Source organism: Anomaloglossus baeobatrachus, chromosome 1 (assembly GCF_048569485.1).
Source record: "Anomaloglossus baeobatrachus isolate aAnoBae1 chromosome 1, aAnoBae1.hap1, whole genome shotgun sequence".
Classification (NCBI taxonomy): Eukaryota; Metazoa; Chordata; class Amphibia; order Anura; family Aromobatidae; genus Anomaloglossus; species Anomaloglossus baeobatrachus.
In genome coordinates this window covers 78,438,826-78,457,165 of record NC_134353.1, presented here as the reverse complement: position 1 = coordinate 78,457,165, position 18,340 = coordinate 78,438,826, and the positions used below count along the sequence as shown (strand labels likewise).

Genomic DNA, 18,340 nt, shown 5'->3' with positions numbered 1-18,340 from the left:
AGTCCCGGGGCTTACCCCTACCAGTGGAGGGCCACGATACCTTGCTGCCCCACTCCATCACCCCGGGTACTCCCAACGGCAGTGGCGGTACTCCCAATTACCGTACACCACGGGTGGCGTCACAAACTATCTCTCCCCTGTAAATACCCTCCTTCTTCATTCGAGTGTGGCCCCTAGCCCCCGGGTCCGGAGACCCTCGAGCCACGAATAATCAGCCCGGGATCCGAGAGGTTCGGACCGCTGCAGGGACGGCACATAACGTGTGCAGAAGACTTCAGGATTCCCATTCATTTTACTGGCATCAGGAAACCCTTCAGATTTTGCGACAAAACTGCGCAGAAAAAAAGCGACAAAACTGCAACGTATGCACAGGTCTTTAGTCATACTGGGTCCGCCAGATGGGAAGAAGTTAAAAAAAGAGGGTCTTGAATGAAAACGCCCCCCGATAACAGCTAACAAATGCTTATTGGATTATTTGGGAAACCAGACGGCAACAATACCAACGTTTCCTCAGTTCTTAATGATTTTCCATATGGACTTGGGAGTAGTAAAATGTCTGCGCATGTACGTCCTTTAAGGACAAGGCTTGCCATGGCGAATACTTATCAGAAGATTTGTACCTGGAGTCAATGATGTGAATCAGCCTCCGCTACCTGTGCCATCAGCTCCAATCTCTGCTCACCTCAAGCTGGGAATATGGTAATGCGCTTCGCTTTCTCATTTTGCTAAGATCACAAGAGCTTTCCCCCTCCTCCTCCTCCTCCTCTTCGCACCCCCTGCATTGATATGGTATGAGCAGCACATTACTAAATAGCAGAAGCAATTGGAGGGATGGAGGAGAGCGCTGCTGTGTCTTCTGGAGCCCAGGACACAGAGGATTTCCCCTACCCACCAGCTGTATACTCCAGTCCCACCGCTGCCGATGAGAACCCACAGGCAGGGGCTACCGGAGCGAAATAAAGGGGGATGAAGAGCTAGAAGACGGCAGGCAGCCCTGTGCATCCTGCTTGGCAACAATCACAAAGTGCAATGGCTTTGTATCCTGACATGGAAGGCTCCTTCTCCAGCTGAGATGCTCCAAACTCATCCAGATTAGGATTATTTTTATTGGGGATGGTGAAAACCCAGCGGATTATTATTATGGGTGCCAATCACTCACACAAAACTCCAGTGTTTGACGAAAACGAAGACGGTAAGGAGCTGTCCAGCGTTGCCTGGTACTGAAATGGTGTCCAGATCCTTCCTGCTCACTGTTGTGATCCCTTCTTGGGGATTTTTTTTTTTTAATTAAATGCATCTAAAAATATTTTTTTGCAATTAGGTTTCATTAAAAATTTTGCACCGTTTGCCTTCTAAAGCCTCTGTGTTATGCTGTCTATTGCGGGCTGCAGAATGAGTTAACTGAGAATCTGTCAGTGAGCTCCAATGGAAGATTTTATAAGTCTTATAATTTTCTGGGCAGATTTATGACCACAGACCACATCAAATAGAAAAAAAGTCCAGCTTACTATTGCAGTTGTCCACTTTCAATTCATAGCACTCACCATAGCCTGGTTAAAGATGAATGAAGCAAGCGATTCCGGCTAGATTAACAAGCTATTCTTTATTGCTTCTTGTACACAAAAGATCACTTTTTATATATATATATATATATATATATATATATATATATATATATATATATATATATACGCTATAGTAGCGCATACGTCTATGCATTTCTGGTGAGTGACCACCCTTAGACATACGCAATAAGGAAGGATTTGTACTTTCTTACTTAGGACCACATCAAAGTTGACTGTGTAGGGAAACAAGGAACCTGAAAACGCAAAACAGTGCAAAATAATTTATTGAAACCACATTGTAAAAATTATTTTTAGCCTCAAACAAGTAAAAAAAAAATATCCAAAGGTGGAAAACCCTATTATGTTATATTTTATTTTATATATATATATATATATATATATATTATTCATTAAACGTGAACACTTCGACGTATCGCCTTCATTAGTATTAAGATCCACACAGCAGATCAAGTCTTCTGTCACTTTGCAAAATGCCTTAATCAAGAGACCTAAGAAGTCTTCAAGGCTTGTTATTTGTCATCATCTCTTTATTTAGCGATTAAAAGGAGGAAAAACTACTACAATATGTTTATCCTGGAAGATCTTGCTTAAAGGGAATCTGTCACCAGGGTTTTGCCACCTAATCTGAGAGCAGCATAATGTAGAGACAGAGATCCTGATTCTAGCAATGTGTCACTTAATGAGCTGTTTAGTGTAGTTTTGATAAAATCACTGATTAATCAGCAGTAGATTATCATTACAGGACTACCTGGCGTGCTGCCAGGTAGTGTATAACTGCTAGATCTGCAGCAGAGAAAACATTCGCTGGAATCAGGGTCTCTGTCTCTACATTTTGCTGCTCTCAGATGAGGTAGGAAAAACCTGGTGACAGATTCCCTTTAAGGGAAATCCAGGGTTAAAAGATGTGTGCAATGTAAGTACAGCAGAACTGGGTGTAATACCCAGACCCTGATGGAGTTAACTGCATTCAATGGTCATGAAGCATAATAGAAACACTTTCCTACATCTATGTATTTATTTGTTACTTATTAACATTGTTTATCAATAAATAATCAACCGTTAATATGAATCTATGCAACTAGTGATCTAATGTGTGACCATCATCATCTTCATTATACAAATACTGTTCTTCATGGATGTTTTTTTTTTTACATGGCATGAAGAAGTATTTGCAGGAAATTGCAAGCGATGCTATTTGTGTTTATGAATTCTCATTCTTTTACATGGGACTGCAGGCAATTAGAAGGATTTAGTTTAACTTAGAGAGTGAAAAGATTAGAAACCCTCTCATAAAAGTTCCTTGAACTTTTCATACAACATATTTTTAATAGCAACTTACTATGTGTACAGTCTTCTGTAGCTTGTTAGGACAGATTTCATAGCGGAGGATATAATTTTTTTTTCGTGTGTCTGTAGTTAGAACTACGACAAGTAGCACGGCACGTCTAGGTAAAATAGGGGAGCCTTGGTAGGTTCCAAACCCATTGTCACGGGATACGTAATGACTGGACAGGGGCCTCTAAGCTGGCCCTCAGACTCAAGACATTTCAATGTCCCTTATCTCAGAGGTAGGCTTGATGGTAACCAGGTCCGAGCCTCCAGAGTGACCCTAACTTCTGTCCGAGCCCTGATCTTAGTTCCCCTCTCCCTCACCCAATAACAAAACCCCACAAAATGACACGGGCAAGGGAGAACAGAAACTTGTACACACTGCACTCAAAACACACAGGAGAGACAATATATGTACTGGGGAACAACAAAAAAGGGAAGAAAGTAACGCACAACAGGGGAACATTCACACCACTCAATATCGCAACACAGAGCACCATAAACAATAACCACCAAGACCGGGATCGCTGGAGCATATACTGAAGCTGTCATCGCCACATACTGAAAGAAAGCCATACCTTAAATAGGAAAAAGATAGCTACATATGGCAATTAGAAACCTGAACTCTTAGGACCTGCTCACCAGTCTGCAGGAATGAACTCCTGCAGAGCTTAAGGCTATGTTCGCACGTTGTGTAATTTCATGCATTTACGCTGCGTCTAGCACTGCAGCGCAAATGCATGCATCCTGCGTCCCCTGCACAATCTATGAAGATTGTGCATAATCCGTGCGCACTATGCTTTCTTGAACACAGAATTTTCAGAGTAAAAAAATTGACAAAATCTGTGTGTTCAAAAATGCAGCATGTCACTTATTTCATGTGCTTTGGATGGTGCTCCCACTCTGTCTATGGGAGAGGCAGTATCCAGAGCGCATGAAATCGGCATCTATTCTGCAGACACACTGAATCCATTAAGCTGTGTTTCTGCAGCGATTTGAAGCGCACATGCACTGCCAAATCGCTGCAGAATTTGCAGCATGGACATGACACAACGTGCGCACAGACATAGCCTAACCTAGACCAGTGAACTTGAATCAGACGACGCCCGGCTTAGGCTGAACAAGTCAGAAGCCTCAGGTTGCTTGTCAGACTCTGTAGTGTGAACAGAGTCTGACGCTGCGGTGCCGCCAGGTGCGTGCAGAGCCGAACATCGCATGACATCCGTAATGTAAAGTCCTAAATCCAAGCACTCCTGATCGGGTGAAAACAAATGAATTTATTCTAAGAAGGAGCAGATCCTGTTTATGGATGAAAATGTTTTGGTCATCGCACATTGACCTTCATCAGTTAATGTGCTGTTAGGTGTGAAGCTGCCTGGATGGACGGCATGAGGAGTGTCAGCGGTGTCCGACGCTGTGAAAAACAACCGCTGACACTCTTCACGCCATCCATCCTGGCAGCTTCACACCTGGCAGCACGTTAACTGATGGAGGTCAATGTGTGATGACCGAAATGTTTCCACCCATAAACTGGATCTGCTGCTTCTTAGAGTGAAAACAAATTAATTTATTCTATCAGGAGTGCTTGGATTTCGGACTTTGTATTTAGAACTACAGCATCTGTCATGTGCTGTCTGCGGATAACAGCATTGCCGTCGGACCCTGTTCACATTGCAGAGTCTGGCAGGTAATCTGGTTTCTCTTTTGTGCTCTGCTCTGCTGGGCGTCGGCTGAGTTGTATCCACTGCTCCCAGCCATGTAGGAGTTAATCCTTCTTTGAGAGTCAGATTGCTGATTAACAGCCAGCTGATCTCTCCTTATTTAAGGCTGGGGAGTTTGTTAGGAGATCGCCGAAGATAGCATCTGCTCATGCTCTTGCGAATATTTGGTGTCGTTGGCAATCCTCTTTGGTGACCTGTGATCTGCTGCTTGTGTGTTGTGGAACTGTCCCTTGGTGTACCTTTCGTCCTCCCTTATATTTTATTTCCTCTTGTGCCTTTATTGTCATCCTTTTGTGGTTGTTTGCAGTGTGAGCGAGGTTCTGTGTCAAGCCCTTTCCGTGTCTTTTGGAAGGAAGGGGCTTATTTCAGTGTGTCCTCCCCCTCGGGGTTAGGGGTATGAGGGAATTAGGTAAGGGTCTCGTGAGAAGACAGGGACAAGGGGCCCAGACCTTGCAACCATCAAACCTACCTCTGGGAGAAGGGTCTGCACAGGGATCTCAGTCAGAGGATCAGTTCATGTCCCCCTTGCTATCCTAGCCCACTCGTGACAGCATTATTACCGATACTAATTAACAAGGTTCTTGAAATGTGATAATTATCATCTAGTAAAAAATACAGATAACTCATTTGATCACTCACTAAATTAGGATAGGGCTGGGTTCACACCATTGGATTTTCTCCACCCGGGAAAAAGAATCCATTTATGCTAATCAGACTGAGTTTCATCGGAGTCTGATCAGAGTGGGGTGAAGAACATTAAAAAAGGATTTCTCCATCTTCTACATTCTCTCAGTGCGTGAAAATCCAATGCCATTCATTTGCGCAATTTATTTCACGAACCCATAGATATGAATGACCGAGTGAGGATGGAAATTGTCCACGCTGCAATTTTTTTCCTCCGATCACTCGGTCCAGGAAAAAATTGGACATGTTTGTCATTGGATCACATAGGTCTGAGTCTGATCTGATATTTTACCGGATCACAGTGGTCGTCTACACGAGTCCTAATACAATATGTCTCCCGACAATGTTAGAAAACATTAGATTAATGATTCAATCCGAGCTCAACTCTGCTACATCTACATGCACAGTGTGATTTTTTTTTATTTTCTGCATGAAATCCTTCGGGATTATAAGAAAGGTCAGCTTGGCATCATGCTATGGATTATCTGTATCTTTTGAGCAGCGGCTGAAATAGCTTATTACCGAGGCACGGTCAGGACTGAACGCTAATCAGATGGAATATAATTGAATCTCTATCGTACACTGGATTTCTAGCATTAAATAAAATGTGTTCCCAATGTGGGACCATGTATTTAGGAAATCAATGATGTGTATAATCCGCCAGCGTATAGTTCTAGTAACATAAAATATGAATGGACGATGTAACCAGCGCTGGCAGTCCCAGAACATCATTTATTAACCTAAACATTTATGAATTATTACTGGTGACCAGCAGTTGAACGTTGACATAATCTAAACTGTCAGCACAGCAATGGCTTTATATCGAGCAACTCTGCGGAAAGCCAAAGTGAAGGAGATGGACATTCTTACTGGTTTTTCCGATAAGAAAGATGCAAGCGAAACCTGTTGATTGACTATGGTTACAAATAAGGACCTGGCGTTTCGATGAGTCTTGTCAAACATAATGAAATATGACATTCTGATGATCAGGACTCATTATTGCCTAGACATTCTTTCTATTTAAGAAAAAAAAGAATAAGACCCCTACTGTGCCATTTGCACCATCAACTTATTGAGAGCCATTGGGTTTCGTTAAAAAATGTTCTCTTTTAGTCATGTACTGGTTATTTCTTAACACATCTATCAGATCTCTTCCAATTTAGAGCTCTAAATCACCAAACATCTTGATTTAACAGTGTCGGTTGCTCCCTTTACACTGTTATACAGTACATTGAATCCGATAGTATAGATTGAGCACCAATGCCCTCTGTAGCGATGACTCAGGTGGCTAAAAAGGGACATCTATTTGTTTGGAATTTGGAGTTATGAATAAGAAAAATGGAGCTCCAACTGATACACAGAAATATCTAGAAATGAATCATCAAAAAACTTTCGAACATCAAAAGTGGGCTCACTGATAGACTGTCAGTTAACTCATTATGCAGCCAGCAATAGAGTGTGCAACACAGAGGATATAGAATGCAAATAGTGCAACATTTTTAATGAAACCCAATGACTCTCAATAATTTGATGGTGCAAATGGCACAGTAGGGGTCTTATTTTGTTTTTTTGATAGAAAGGATGTCTCGGCGGCAATAATGAGCCCTTCTGATCATCAGCATGTCATATTATGTTTAACAAGAAAAATGGAGCTCCAACTGATATATAGAAATATCTAGAAATGAATCAGCTAAAAAACTTGAACGTAAAGGGAACCTGTCACCAGTTTTTCCCTTATGAGCTGCGGCCATCACCAGTGAGCCCTTATATACTGCATTCTAGAAAACACCTTTATTATACTCACCTAGGGGGTGGTCTGGTCTAATGGGCATTGCTGTTCTCTGGTCCGGCGCCTCCTCTCTGCTGTGATCACTGTCCTCCTCCTTCCCAGCCTTCTGGGATGTCGTAGTATGTCATCCACACTGGCCAGCTTTGCTCTCCTGCACACGTGCACTTTGATCTGCCAGAGGGCAAATCAAAGTATTGAAGTGCTCATGTTTGGGCGGTCTCTGACCTTTTCTCGCACCTACGCATTACAGTACTTTGATCTGCCCTCAGCAGGGCAGAGAGAAGTGCGCGTGCTTAGGAGCACAATGCCAGTCTGTGTGGACGCGTCAATTACAGTCGGGCTGGGAAGGAGGAGGATGATGATCGCAGCAGAGAGAAGGCACCGGATTCGGGAACAGCGACGCCCATCGGACTGGACCACCCCCTAGATGAGTATAGGTGTTTTTACATTCTACAGATCGGTCTGGGCTCTTATATACAGTATTCTAGATCTAGAATGCTTTATATAAGAGCTCACTGGTAGTGGACGCAGCTTATAAGGGAAAAAACAATGTTTTTCCCTTATCAATATTTTCTCTGCTGCAAATCTAGCAGTTATAAAGAGCTCATGAATATGCTGGACTACCTGGAGCACAGAAAGTAGTCCTCCAATGATAACCTACTGCTGACAAAACTACACTTAAGTTGCCCAGGAAGGCCAGTTTCACATATCCGGCTTTTCACCGGTGTCATGAAACGGGGGGTAGGAAGTGGAAGTTACAGCCCCCCTTTCCACCAGCCGACAGACCGAGCACCTGATGCGCTCTCTAGCGCCCCTCTTATAGTCAGGCCAATTATGGAATTGCCCGACAATAAGCAAGGAGGCCGCTATTCTACTATGCCGATGATTGAAGGGTTCCCGGTGAGAGTAAGGTATATATTCTTACAACCTCTGCTGACGGAATATATCTAAACCTCCCCAGATCTCACTGGTTGCCTCACAATGATTCTTAGCATAAACTCGCTGCCACCAATCGATTACGATAACTATTACGCCGAGCACACAGACGTGGAATTCAGTATCGAGATAACAGAACAGCCCAAGATTAAATTATATATTTTAATCGTCCTAATGGCACACTAGAAACTACAACATATACAATATGGAATTTACAGAATATATATATATATATATATATATATAGGTCAGAGTACATTTAAAGATAAGACGGGGTTACAACAGAGTCAGATCAAGCAGTTACCTTATGCGTCTGGCCACAGGGGGGGCGCCGTTCGACAAGGGTTTCATGGACTTCCTCACATGTGTATAGTATGCATGGCCCCCGAGCAAAGACAAAACAAAAATGTCCACACTGTCTTTATCAAACTGGCTACCATCAATGTCCCCTCCCAGCTAGTGACCTCACAGGGGAGTACTGCCCCACCCCTGTCCTGGGTCTGAAACAATATCCCAAAGTGATTATTGGCCATAACTTTGCCTGGGAATGTCGTAGGCGGACGACAATGCTTTCATATTTACAGTTATGATTTTATCTTTACAATGATAGGACACATGGTTAGTCTGCTGGTACCCCACTGGCCAATATCAAGTTTTGGATACCTACAGAGGTCCCACACCTCTATAAAATATGTGCTAGAATCGTCAGAATGCCTGGATGCGATATTTCTGCTTGACATGTTTATAGGAAGCACGGCTTATGAGATCTTAAACATTTATTCCTGGTGCCCCTCTGTCTCAGGTGTACAGGATGCCTCTAATTAGGTTGTCACTTCTTCTGCAGCGTCACAGAGGGAGGGTCTTCCTTTCCCTTACTGTTCCCAGGCCTAAAAAGCTCATCTAATTTCCATTTCATAGGAGTTTGCCTTTTGTCACACCACTGGCTAACAGACAATTTCCTCAAGTTAATTAGCATACTGATTGAAGCCTCCTTAGGCCTTAAGGCCCAGTCACACACAACGAGATATGGTCGTACCTTGACAAGATGGCGGCTATAGGAATATGGCTTAATAGATCGGAATATATCCCTATGTCCTCACAGCCGGTTTGACGGATGCGGCACCCGCCAGTACAGTGTATACAGTACACTGGCAGTATTGATGTCATGTGATCAGAGCATGTGACCCGGAAGTTGCGGCGCTGCCATTGTACTGTATCAAACTGTACTGGCATGCGCCACATCCATCAAACCAGTGAAAAGCCGGATATGTGAAACCAGCCTAAGGCTACTTTCAAACATCAGTTTTTTTCCATCAGGCACAATCCGGAAAAAAACGGATAAAACGGATCCGGCGCCAGATCCGTTTTATCCCCATTGATTTGTATTAGCGCTGGATTGTGCTTGATGGCCTTGCATTGCATCCGGCTTTTGCCGGATCTGTCGTAATTGGCTAATGCGGCGGCCGGATGTAATGTTTCTTGTAGCGTTTTTTTGTCTCTGACAAAAAAAACGCATCGCGCCGGATCCGGTGGGATACGGCGTGATTTACAATGGAAGCCTATGGACGCCGGATCCGGCGTAATGCGGCAAAAAACGGATGCGGCCGCCGGATCCGTTTTTTAAACTGAGCATGCTCCAATATCTTGTAAAAACGTATCCAGCAAAAAAACGGACAAAACGGATGCGCCGTATCCGATTTTTTGACAGATCAGGTATACCGGATCCGTAAAAAAAAAGGATCCGGCACATCCGTTTTTGCATATTCTGCACCGGATCCGTTGCATCAGGCACACGCTGGATTGTGCTTGATGCCAAAAAACATATGTATGAAAGTAGCCTAAGAGACACATCGCTGGAATCAGGATCTCTGCCCCTAAATTATGCTGCTCTCAGATTAGGTGGCAAAAACCTGGTGGCAGATTTCCTTTAAGGATAGAAAGTGAAACAAGAGTATCCTTTTGCATATATTCATTTCACAGTTCTTGCACTTCATCAGTGCAAAGCAGGAAGCTGGTCAGATGGGTGAGTGGCTTTGAATGGGAATTGAATCAAAAGGGTAACGTTTCTCCACAAGTAAACCTCTCACACAGCCAACGAGTCTCTTGCTTTGCACTGATGAGGGGTAAGAAAACCCCATCATGGTTGTGTGTTAATGGAGTTTCTAGCTTGTTTTTATATCCTAAGTCATGTGGCAAGGCTCGTTAAACAGTCAATAGTTGGCATCATAGACCCTGCTCTCTTCATCTGTGACTAGGTTACTTCCTTATTTTATTTCACTAGTCTTATTTAGGAGAAACTTTATCCCGTAGATTCCTCCTTAAAGATAAGAGACAAAGCCAGAAGCCTTCCTCACCCATCCCCGAAAAAATCCCAAGACCCCCCAAAAAACTAGACCAAAGTGTTTTATAATATCCTTTATCTTGCTTTTTTCAGTTGTATGTACTTACAGGAAGTGCCCTAGAGAGGAAGCTGGACAGGACAAGAGCTACTACCCATGCAATCTTTTGTTACTCCATCATTGCTGTCTGATGGTCCCCATTGGTCCTGCATCGATGTTATACATCATTCAGCTGACTGCTGCAGCCAATCGCTGGACCCAGCAGTCAGGTGTCATACTTGTAAGCATCGATTGGCTGCAGCAGTCAGCTGAATGTCATTGCTGCAGGACCTCCAGGAATGGATCATTGAGTGATTGGATTAGTGAATTTTGCTTATTTTATAATTTTAGGAGATTTTCTGATCTTTCACATTTTTATAACACTGAGATAACCCCTCAAAGGTAATACAAGCTGTTTACATATTAAGTTGGCAATATTAATGCGACAGCGGATCCAGCAGATGCTTAGGGTTGCAGTCCGTGTCTATTAACCCTGACAGATGTTGATACTTGTGTACAGTAGACAGGAGGGGGACACGGTTCAGTAGCCTCAGGGGCAGAATGTGTAGGCTGCGGCGCAGTCCGAAGCGGCACAAAATGTAAGAGGAATCAGAGAATCGCGCTCTACAGTTTACATCTCACCGTCTCCTCTTATTGCCTGAGGTCCTATAAATCAAGGAACATATTAGAGAAAAATTCATGATTACCAAAACTGAATTCTTCCTAAATTGTCATTGTTTTTATCACAGAATTTGAATAATTTTATTATAGTACATTTTATATTAGACTAATGAATGGATTGCAACAGATATGCAGCACGTTCTTCCTTGCTATTTCTCTTGGCCAAACATATCCTCAAATAAGAGATAATTAGTTATGAGTGAGCAGGGGCAATGCTCAGGTGCTCTCTACTCATAACTAGTGATGAGTGAGCACTACCATGCTCGGGTGCTTAGTACTCGTAACTAGTGATGAGCGGGCACTACCATGCTCGGGTGCTCAGTACTCGTAACTAGTGATGAGTGAGCACTACCATGCTCAGGTGCTCAGCACTCATAACTAGTGATGAGCGAGCACTACCATGCTCGGGTGCTCAGTACTCGTAACTAGTGATGAGCGAGCACTACCATGCTCAGGTGCTCGGTACTCACAACTAGTGATCAGCGAGCACTACCATGCTCGGGTGCTTAGTACTCGTAACTAGTGATGAGCGGACACTACCATGCTCAGGTGCTCAGTACTCGTAACTAGTGATGACTGAGCACTACCATGCTCAGGTGCTCAGTACTCATAACTAGTGATGAGCGAGCACTACCATGCTCGGGTGCTCAGTACTCGTAACTAGTGATGAGCAGGCACTACCATGCTCGAGGCTCAGTACTCGTAACTAGTGATGAGCGGGTACTACCATGCTCGGGTCCTCAGTACTCGTAACTAGTGATGAGCGAGCACTACCATGCTCGAGGCTCAGTACTCGTAACTAGTGATGAGCGGGTACTACCATGCTCGGGTCCTCAGTACTCGTAACTAGTGATGAGCGAGCACTACCATGCTCGAGGCTCAGTACTCGTAACTAGTGATGAGCAAGCACTGCCATGCGCCGGTGTTCAGTACTCATAACGAGCAATCGAATGCTCGCATGGGCACAGCTCCAGTACTCGAGTATAATGGAAGTCATTGAAGAACTCTTCCTTGAAATCTTCCCAAAAATGATCGAGTTCCCCATTGACTTCCAAAATACTTGGATACTCAAGTCACACTCATCCGAGCATTAATTGCTCATTACAAGTACCGAGCACCTGAGCATGGTAGTGCTTGCTCATCACTAGTGGTGGGAGATGACCAACTTGAAAACACATGATTTTGTGACACTCTGTCAGGATTTTTTTATGCCATATGTGTCTGGCCACCCAGTGGCTGTGATGGGATTGGATTGATTCTTCAGTAATGTCATTAGTTCCTTGTGATCTTTTGGTAATGGTGCAAGTCATAAAGTAGATGTATGGATCTTTGGTCCACCTCAAACAAGTTTTGACTTCAGGTGTCCATTTCTTGGCATATTTTCATATTTTCCCCTGCTGGACACTATTATACGACCAGACAAGTAATTTGTCAGTTGCATTTAAGGCCATCTGCCCAAAACATGATATAGGATACAGAAGTAAGTACTTGGAAATTTTGTGAAATGAAGCAGTATGGGCAGATTATTGCTGAAGTCCACCCTGCAACTTCTGCTTGTCATTCGGTGTTCAGTTCCACACTTGCGGGGTACTGCTACGGTGTTGAACTCTGTTCACATTGTAGCATCTGACAGGCAACGGTAGGTCTCCTAGTTGCACAGCCAGATCCGGGCGTCAGCTGATTCTTTTCTACTGCTCCTCAGATCTGCTGGAGTTAGTTCTTGTGGATTTGTGTGCGGCTCCTAAGAGCAGATTGCTAATTACCACCCACAGCCGTCTCTTTCCTGTTAAGGTATTGGATCCTGTGGTTCTGAGCCAATATAGCGTCAGCATAGCTGCAACGATTCTGGTCTTTGTGGTGATCCAGTTTTTGGTGATCTGTTTTGAGTGGTTTTAACTTCCTTCCTTTTTCTTTATTCCCCTGTACACGTTTAGTCTCTCCTTTCTGTTTGATTGCAGCGTGTACAAGTTTTTGTTCTCCCTTGCCTGTGTCATTTCTGTGGGGTTTTGTTACTGTGTTTCAAGCCCGCCCCAAAGGTGTGGTAGAGGGAGATTAAGATCAAGGCTCGGACAGGAGTCAGGGTCACACTGGGGGCTCAGACCTCGCTACCATTAAGCATACCTCTGAGATAGGGGACAGTGCAGAGTCTCTAGTCTGAGAGCCAGCCTGGGAGCCCCTGTTCTGTCATTTTTTACCCCATGATACAGCTCTAAATTCATCATGTCTGACTCTTAAAACATAGTTTGTCACTCCGGTTTTGCCAGAGAAATGTTCTATCCATGTATATGGGGAAATTACTCCATCTAAAATTATAGTATGACTCTTGGTTTAGGGCAATTTTAAAGACTAAAGGCCCTGTTACACGCAACGACGTATCTAACGATATATCGCCGGGGTCACGGAGTCCGTGACGCACATTCGGCATCAATAGCAACGTGTTTGCGTGTGACAACAACGAACGGCCATTAACGATGGAAAATAGTCACCAAATCGCCCATCGTTGACATGTCGTTCCTTTTTAAAAAATCGTTGATTGTTGAGGACACAGGTTGTTTGTCGTTCCCGAGGCAGCACACATCGCTATGTGTGACACCTCGGGAACGATGAAATACAGCTTACCTACGTGCTTCGGCAACGAGGTGGGAGTGACGGAGATGCGGCTGCTCTCCGCCCCTCCGCTTCTATTGGCCGCCTGCCGTGTGATGTCACTGTTACGCCACACAAACCGCCCCTTAGAAAGGAGGCAGTTCGCCAGCCACAACGACATTGCTAGGCAGGTAAGTATGTGTGACGGGTCCTAACGATGATCTGTGCCACGGACAGCGATTTGCCCATGACGCACAACCGACGTGGGCGGGTGCTTTCACCACAGGATTCCATGCAGGCTTAGGAGGTGCTTACTCAAGTGTTACACCTTCCTGGTAATTGCTCGGTTTCATTCCTGAGCATGCTCTCACAGAACCTCGCCAGTCGTGCTCTCTGTCTCTGCAGTTGTGCTCTTGACTTATGTTTGTGTTCTGATCTAAGTTTCTTGACCCCGGACCGTTCATTGACTCCTTTCTGGCCGCTCTTTGTTCTTGTTGTTATCTTATGGCTTCTGACCTCAGACCGTTACCTGACCACATATCTGTCTGCTCCCTGAATCTAATTCGTACTCTCCTAGAAATCTGACCCTCGGCCTGTGACTTCACTGCGTTTCTGCTTACCCCCTGAGTCCTGTTGTGTCCTCCTGTTTCCTGACCCTGGCTTGCCTGAGTACCCTTCCGTCTATACTATTCATAAGTAGTGACTAGCCTCACAAATAGGAATTTATCAAAGCTTTTACAGCAGTGCTGTTGTAAGTTGTACTTTATGCGATTTTATGCTGCTCAACACTTGAAATGTGGTGGTAATTTGGGCATTGTTAGCTATGCATTCAAGATCTGATAAGATTATTGATTTGTAATTTGCGACTTTGTAAAAATCTGCAGAACAAAAATTGTAAACTCACCCCAGTAGGTGTTAAAAGTAGAAAAATGAGCTCTAAACAAAATGTGTTAAATGTATCAAACATCATGATAAAATTGCCAAAGAAGCCACCAGAAAAATGTGATAAAATCCCCACCCCTCCTCAAGTGTGAACATACCTGTCAAGTGAAAGAGTCTGATAACTTTCGTGTAATAAGCGAGACAGTTTATTAATAGAATGATGGAACTTTGATTAAATTCAAATTTTTCGTGTAATTTAAAGTTCTGTTCGGCAAAACCAGTTCTGTGTCTTCTGGCTTCCTACATAGCGACATAGGGATTGCAGACTCCTGATTAGCATATATAAGGGAACAGGAGCAAATCCTCATAAACCTATGTGATCTGTGGTTGTCTTTGGGCCGCTCGCGATCATTTCAATGTATTTCCTACTCTTATAGGAGGAGAGCAACACTCCATCAAAATGACCCAGCATTGTTCGCACATTAGACAGACATCTCACCAATTTCAATGGGAACTACCTATGTAGCTCCAAAAAAAAAGACAGGGTCTTATATGATTTTTTTGCTCCAAAAGATGGGTTAGGGCTTATTTTTAGGGGATGTCTTATTTTATTTTCCATGAACAGCAATTGACTTGCCCCAGGGCTCTGCGGTACTCGGTCCCGGGCCATATTTTTACGGGGACAGTTCACTGTTTGTCCATTGCCCGATTCCATGACCCTGGGGGTCGCTTGAAAGGGGCTTATATACAGGGGATATTAATAAAGTTTTTGTTGTGACGCCACTTGCTGGTTGCGGCTAGGTAGATGGAGCCGCCGCTCCACAGTCTCTCACTACTGGGGCTGTTGTTAATGGCAGCCTGGATGTTGGGCCCTCTGCAAGTAGGGCCGGGGCCCCAGGGGTTAGGTGATGGAGTTAGGTGCGGAAAAAAGGTAGGCCACACAAGGGATTGCAGTATAACTGGTTCTCTTTACTCAAAGCGGTATGATGGCTGGTACCCTGAGGAAGACTAGTCCTCACCACTTAGTCCCTATGCCGGTATGGTGACTGGTGGCTTCTTTCACCTGCAATTTTTTGCTAGTTGGTAGGTCCCTGTGGCTTGGAGCATCTGGGGGTTCCCTCCTGGTCGTCTCTCAGTCTTTAGTCCGTACGGTGTGCAGTTTGAACCCTGTAGGGTCGGTGTTCCATTCCGGTCCCTGGTTCTCGCGTCACTGCTGGTGCCCCCGGACTTTACGGTCAGTGAGGTCCTGGATGGTCCCCTCACTGTGCAGATTTTATTAGGTGTGCCTGGAGCGTTTGCCTGACCTAGGGCTCTGTACAACGTCGGTGCTATGGTTTCGAGAGTACTCCACCGTACTCCTTCGGTAACCACACACCTGGGCCTGATCAGATCACTGTTACACACTCCCGTCAGTACGGTTACGTCCGTCTCCTTCCACTTCCACTTCCTGACTGTCTGACCCCTCCTCCCTTGTTGTCATCTAGTGGACTGGGTCGGTCCCGGGGCTCGGTGATGGCAGGCTGGGGACCCATTGGAAGCAAAGGGGCACAACGTACTCACACAGTCCAGAGATGCTGACACTGATACCAAGTAAACTAAAGTCTTGAATGACCTGCAGCCTTAGTTCGAACACACTGGGTCTGTGCCCCTTTGGCGTTGCTGGTTGGTCTGAAGCCTTGTCCCTTGGCATTGTGTTTAGTCTTGGTGGATCCCTTTTGCCTAAAACTACTTGGGTCCCGCTCACCTGCGTGGCTAGCAGCGTGAGCTTACTCTCAGGGTTCACACTTGGGATTTTCTGGGCGATTCTGGGAAGTCCTATCCCCCTCGTTGCGCTAGTATCCCGATTTTGGAGCGGGTGGAGAGCGGTTCATAAAGATTCCGTCCTCGTCGGGTGAATTACTGGGCTGTATAAAGCTACTTCCCGGCCTAGGGTCCGCGTACCCCGTCGTGCCCTGGCCCCTGCCCGGTTGTAGCACAAGGCCGCCGAACTGCCCTTCGTGGCAGTACCGTGCCCCTTGCCACTACCCCCTGCGACCGGGGTTCCAGCTCCTTCCAGGCCAGGCCACCGTCTGGCACCTGGGACGGGTACAGGAGCCCAGCTCCGCAGCTTGACCTTTTTTTTTCACTGCTCACTGACTCTCTCACTACACTAACACTTCTGGACCTCCTTCTACCATTTATCTATCTGGGCAGCCCCATTCCCCTCAGGCTACCCAATGGGTGTTTGGTGGGTGTGTGCAGAGTGTTCCTCAGGATTTGTGTATACCTGTTCTTAGCAACACCAAAGTGATAGGACCCGTAACCAAGGAGGAGTGGGTACCATGCAGAAGGGCAGATTGCACGGCACCCTTGTGACGACCTGATAGGCCAGGGCATCACATAAGTATCCATGCCGGTCGCTGCTGCAGTATTATCCATCCATCCCGAACGGATCCACTATTCCGCCTTCTGCCGCTTCTATCTAAAGGCTGTACTGTGTCCGTGGCGCCAGCTGCAGTGGTACTGCTGATCCCCTGGGGCTGCCCTCTGCTGGCTGCTTACCAGCGCGTGTACTGGCAGTAGATAATACTCAGCGGCCATTCCAGTTTGCTTCCGCAGGCAAGTGAACGACGGTACCTTTGGTCCAGTGGACCCACTAATACAGGGCTCGCCCAGCGAGCATAACATCAAGCATGCGCATCTCCGCTCTGTTCAACTCCATTGGGATCATCCGCATTAAATGTACAAAATAAATGAACATATTGTGTATCTAAAATCCACAAAACAGAATAGGTCAGATTTTTGTGCAGAATTTGGATACAGTTTATTGGATCCATAAATCTGGAAATAAACTATAAAAGCAATTTACCAAAGCTTTTACAGCAGTGTTCTTATATGTTATACTTTCTGTGATTTTATGCTGCTCAAGACATTTAAAAAGCGGTTGTAATTTCGGCACTGTTAGATACTCAATCAAGGTCTAAGATTAATGATTTGGGACTTTGTAAAAATCTGCAGAGTAAAACTTGGAAACTGACACCGGCAGGTGTAACAAGTAGAAAAATCAGCTCTAAACAAAATGTGTTAATTTTATCAAACATCATGATAAAATTGGCAGAGATAAGGGCAAAGAAGCCACCAGAAAATGAGAAAGAGTCTGATAACTCTTGTAATAAGCGAGACAGGTTATAAATAGAATGATGGAACTTTGAGTAAATTCAAATTTTTCATGTAATTTAAAGTTCTGTTGAGTGAAATCAGTTCTATATCTTCTGGCTTCCGAAATAGTGACATAGGGATTGCAGAAAGAAAAAATTGTATTCAGCTCACCCCTCTACACTCCAGGATACCACCACCGATGCTCGGAGACGCCCTGGCCCGGGCGGGAGGAACATTCAACAGCAAGAGAAAAGATCCAGCATCAGGACGGAGATATAAATATAAAACTAAGAATTTATTGGAATCCGTTAAAAACGTGGGTACAGTGGGGAACACAGGGACACAGGGGAGCAGATGCTACCTACGCGTTTCGACCTTACGGTCTTAGTCATGGAATGCATGATATCTCTCAGACAGGTTATTTAAAGACATGCAAAAAACATCATAGGTATACATGTGCTGGCTGATTAATTAGAAAACCAGGGAGGTATATACCCTTTGTGAGTTGCATAGCAAGCAGTACATCAAACACAAAATAAATTAATAAATAAAAACAAATTTTCTCTCCAGGACAGGAGACAAACTCTAGCGCAGCGCCACCTATTGGAAGTAGCGATCCTAAAAGTTAAA

The 18,340-nt window shown here is 44.7% G+C and overlaps 1 protein-coding gene across 1 annotated transcript in view; it reads left to right on the top strand.

Annotated features, from left to right (window-relative positions):
• The first annotated feature begins 643 nt into the window (after positions 1 to 643).
• Positions 644 to 18,340, top strand: part of STK32B (serine/threonine kinase 32B) — a 404,500-nt gene continuing 386,803 nt past the window's right edge. The window contains exon 1 of the mRNA XM_075346883.1: positions 644 to 1,192. Coding sequence (XP_075202998.1) covers positions 1,114 to 1,192 — 79 coding nt within the window. The 5' untranslated portion in view covers positions 644 to 1,113. The remainder of the gene's footprint in view (positions 1,193 to 18,340) is intronic.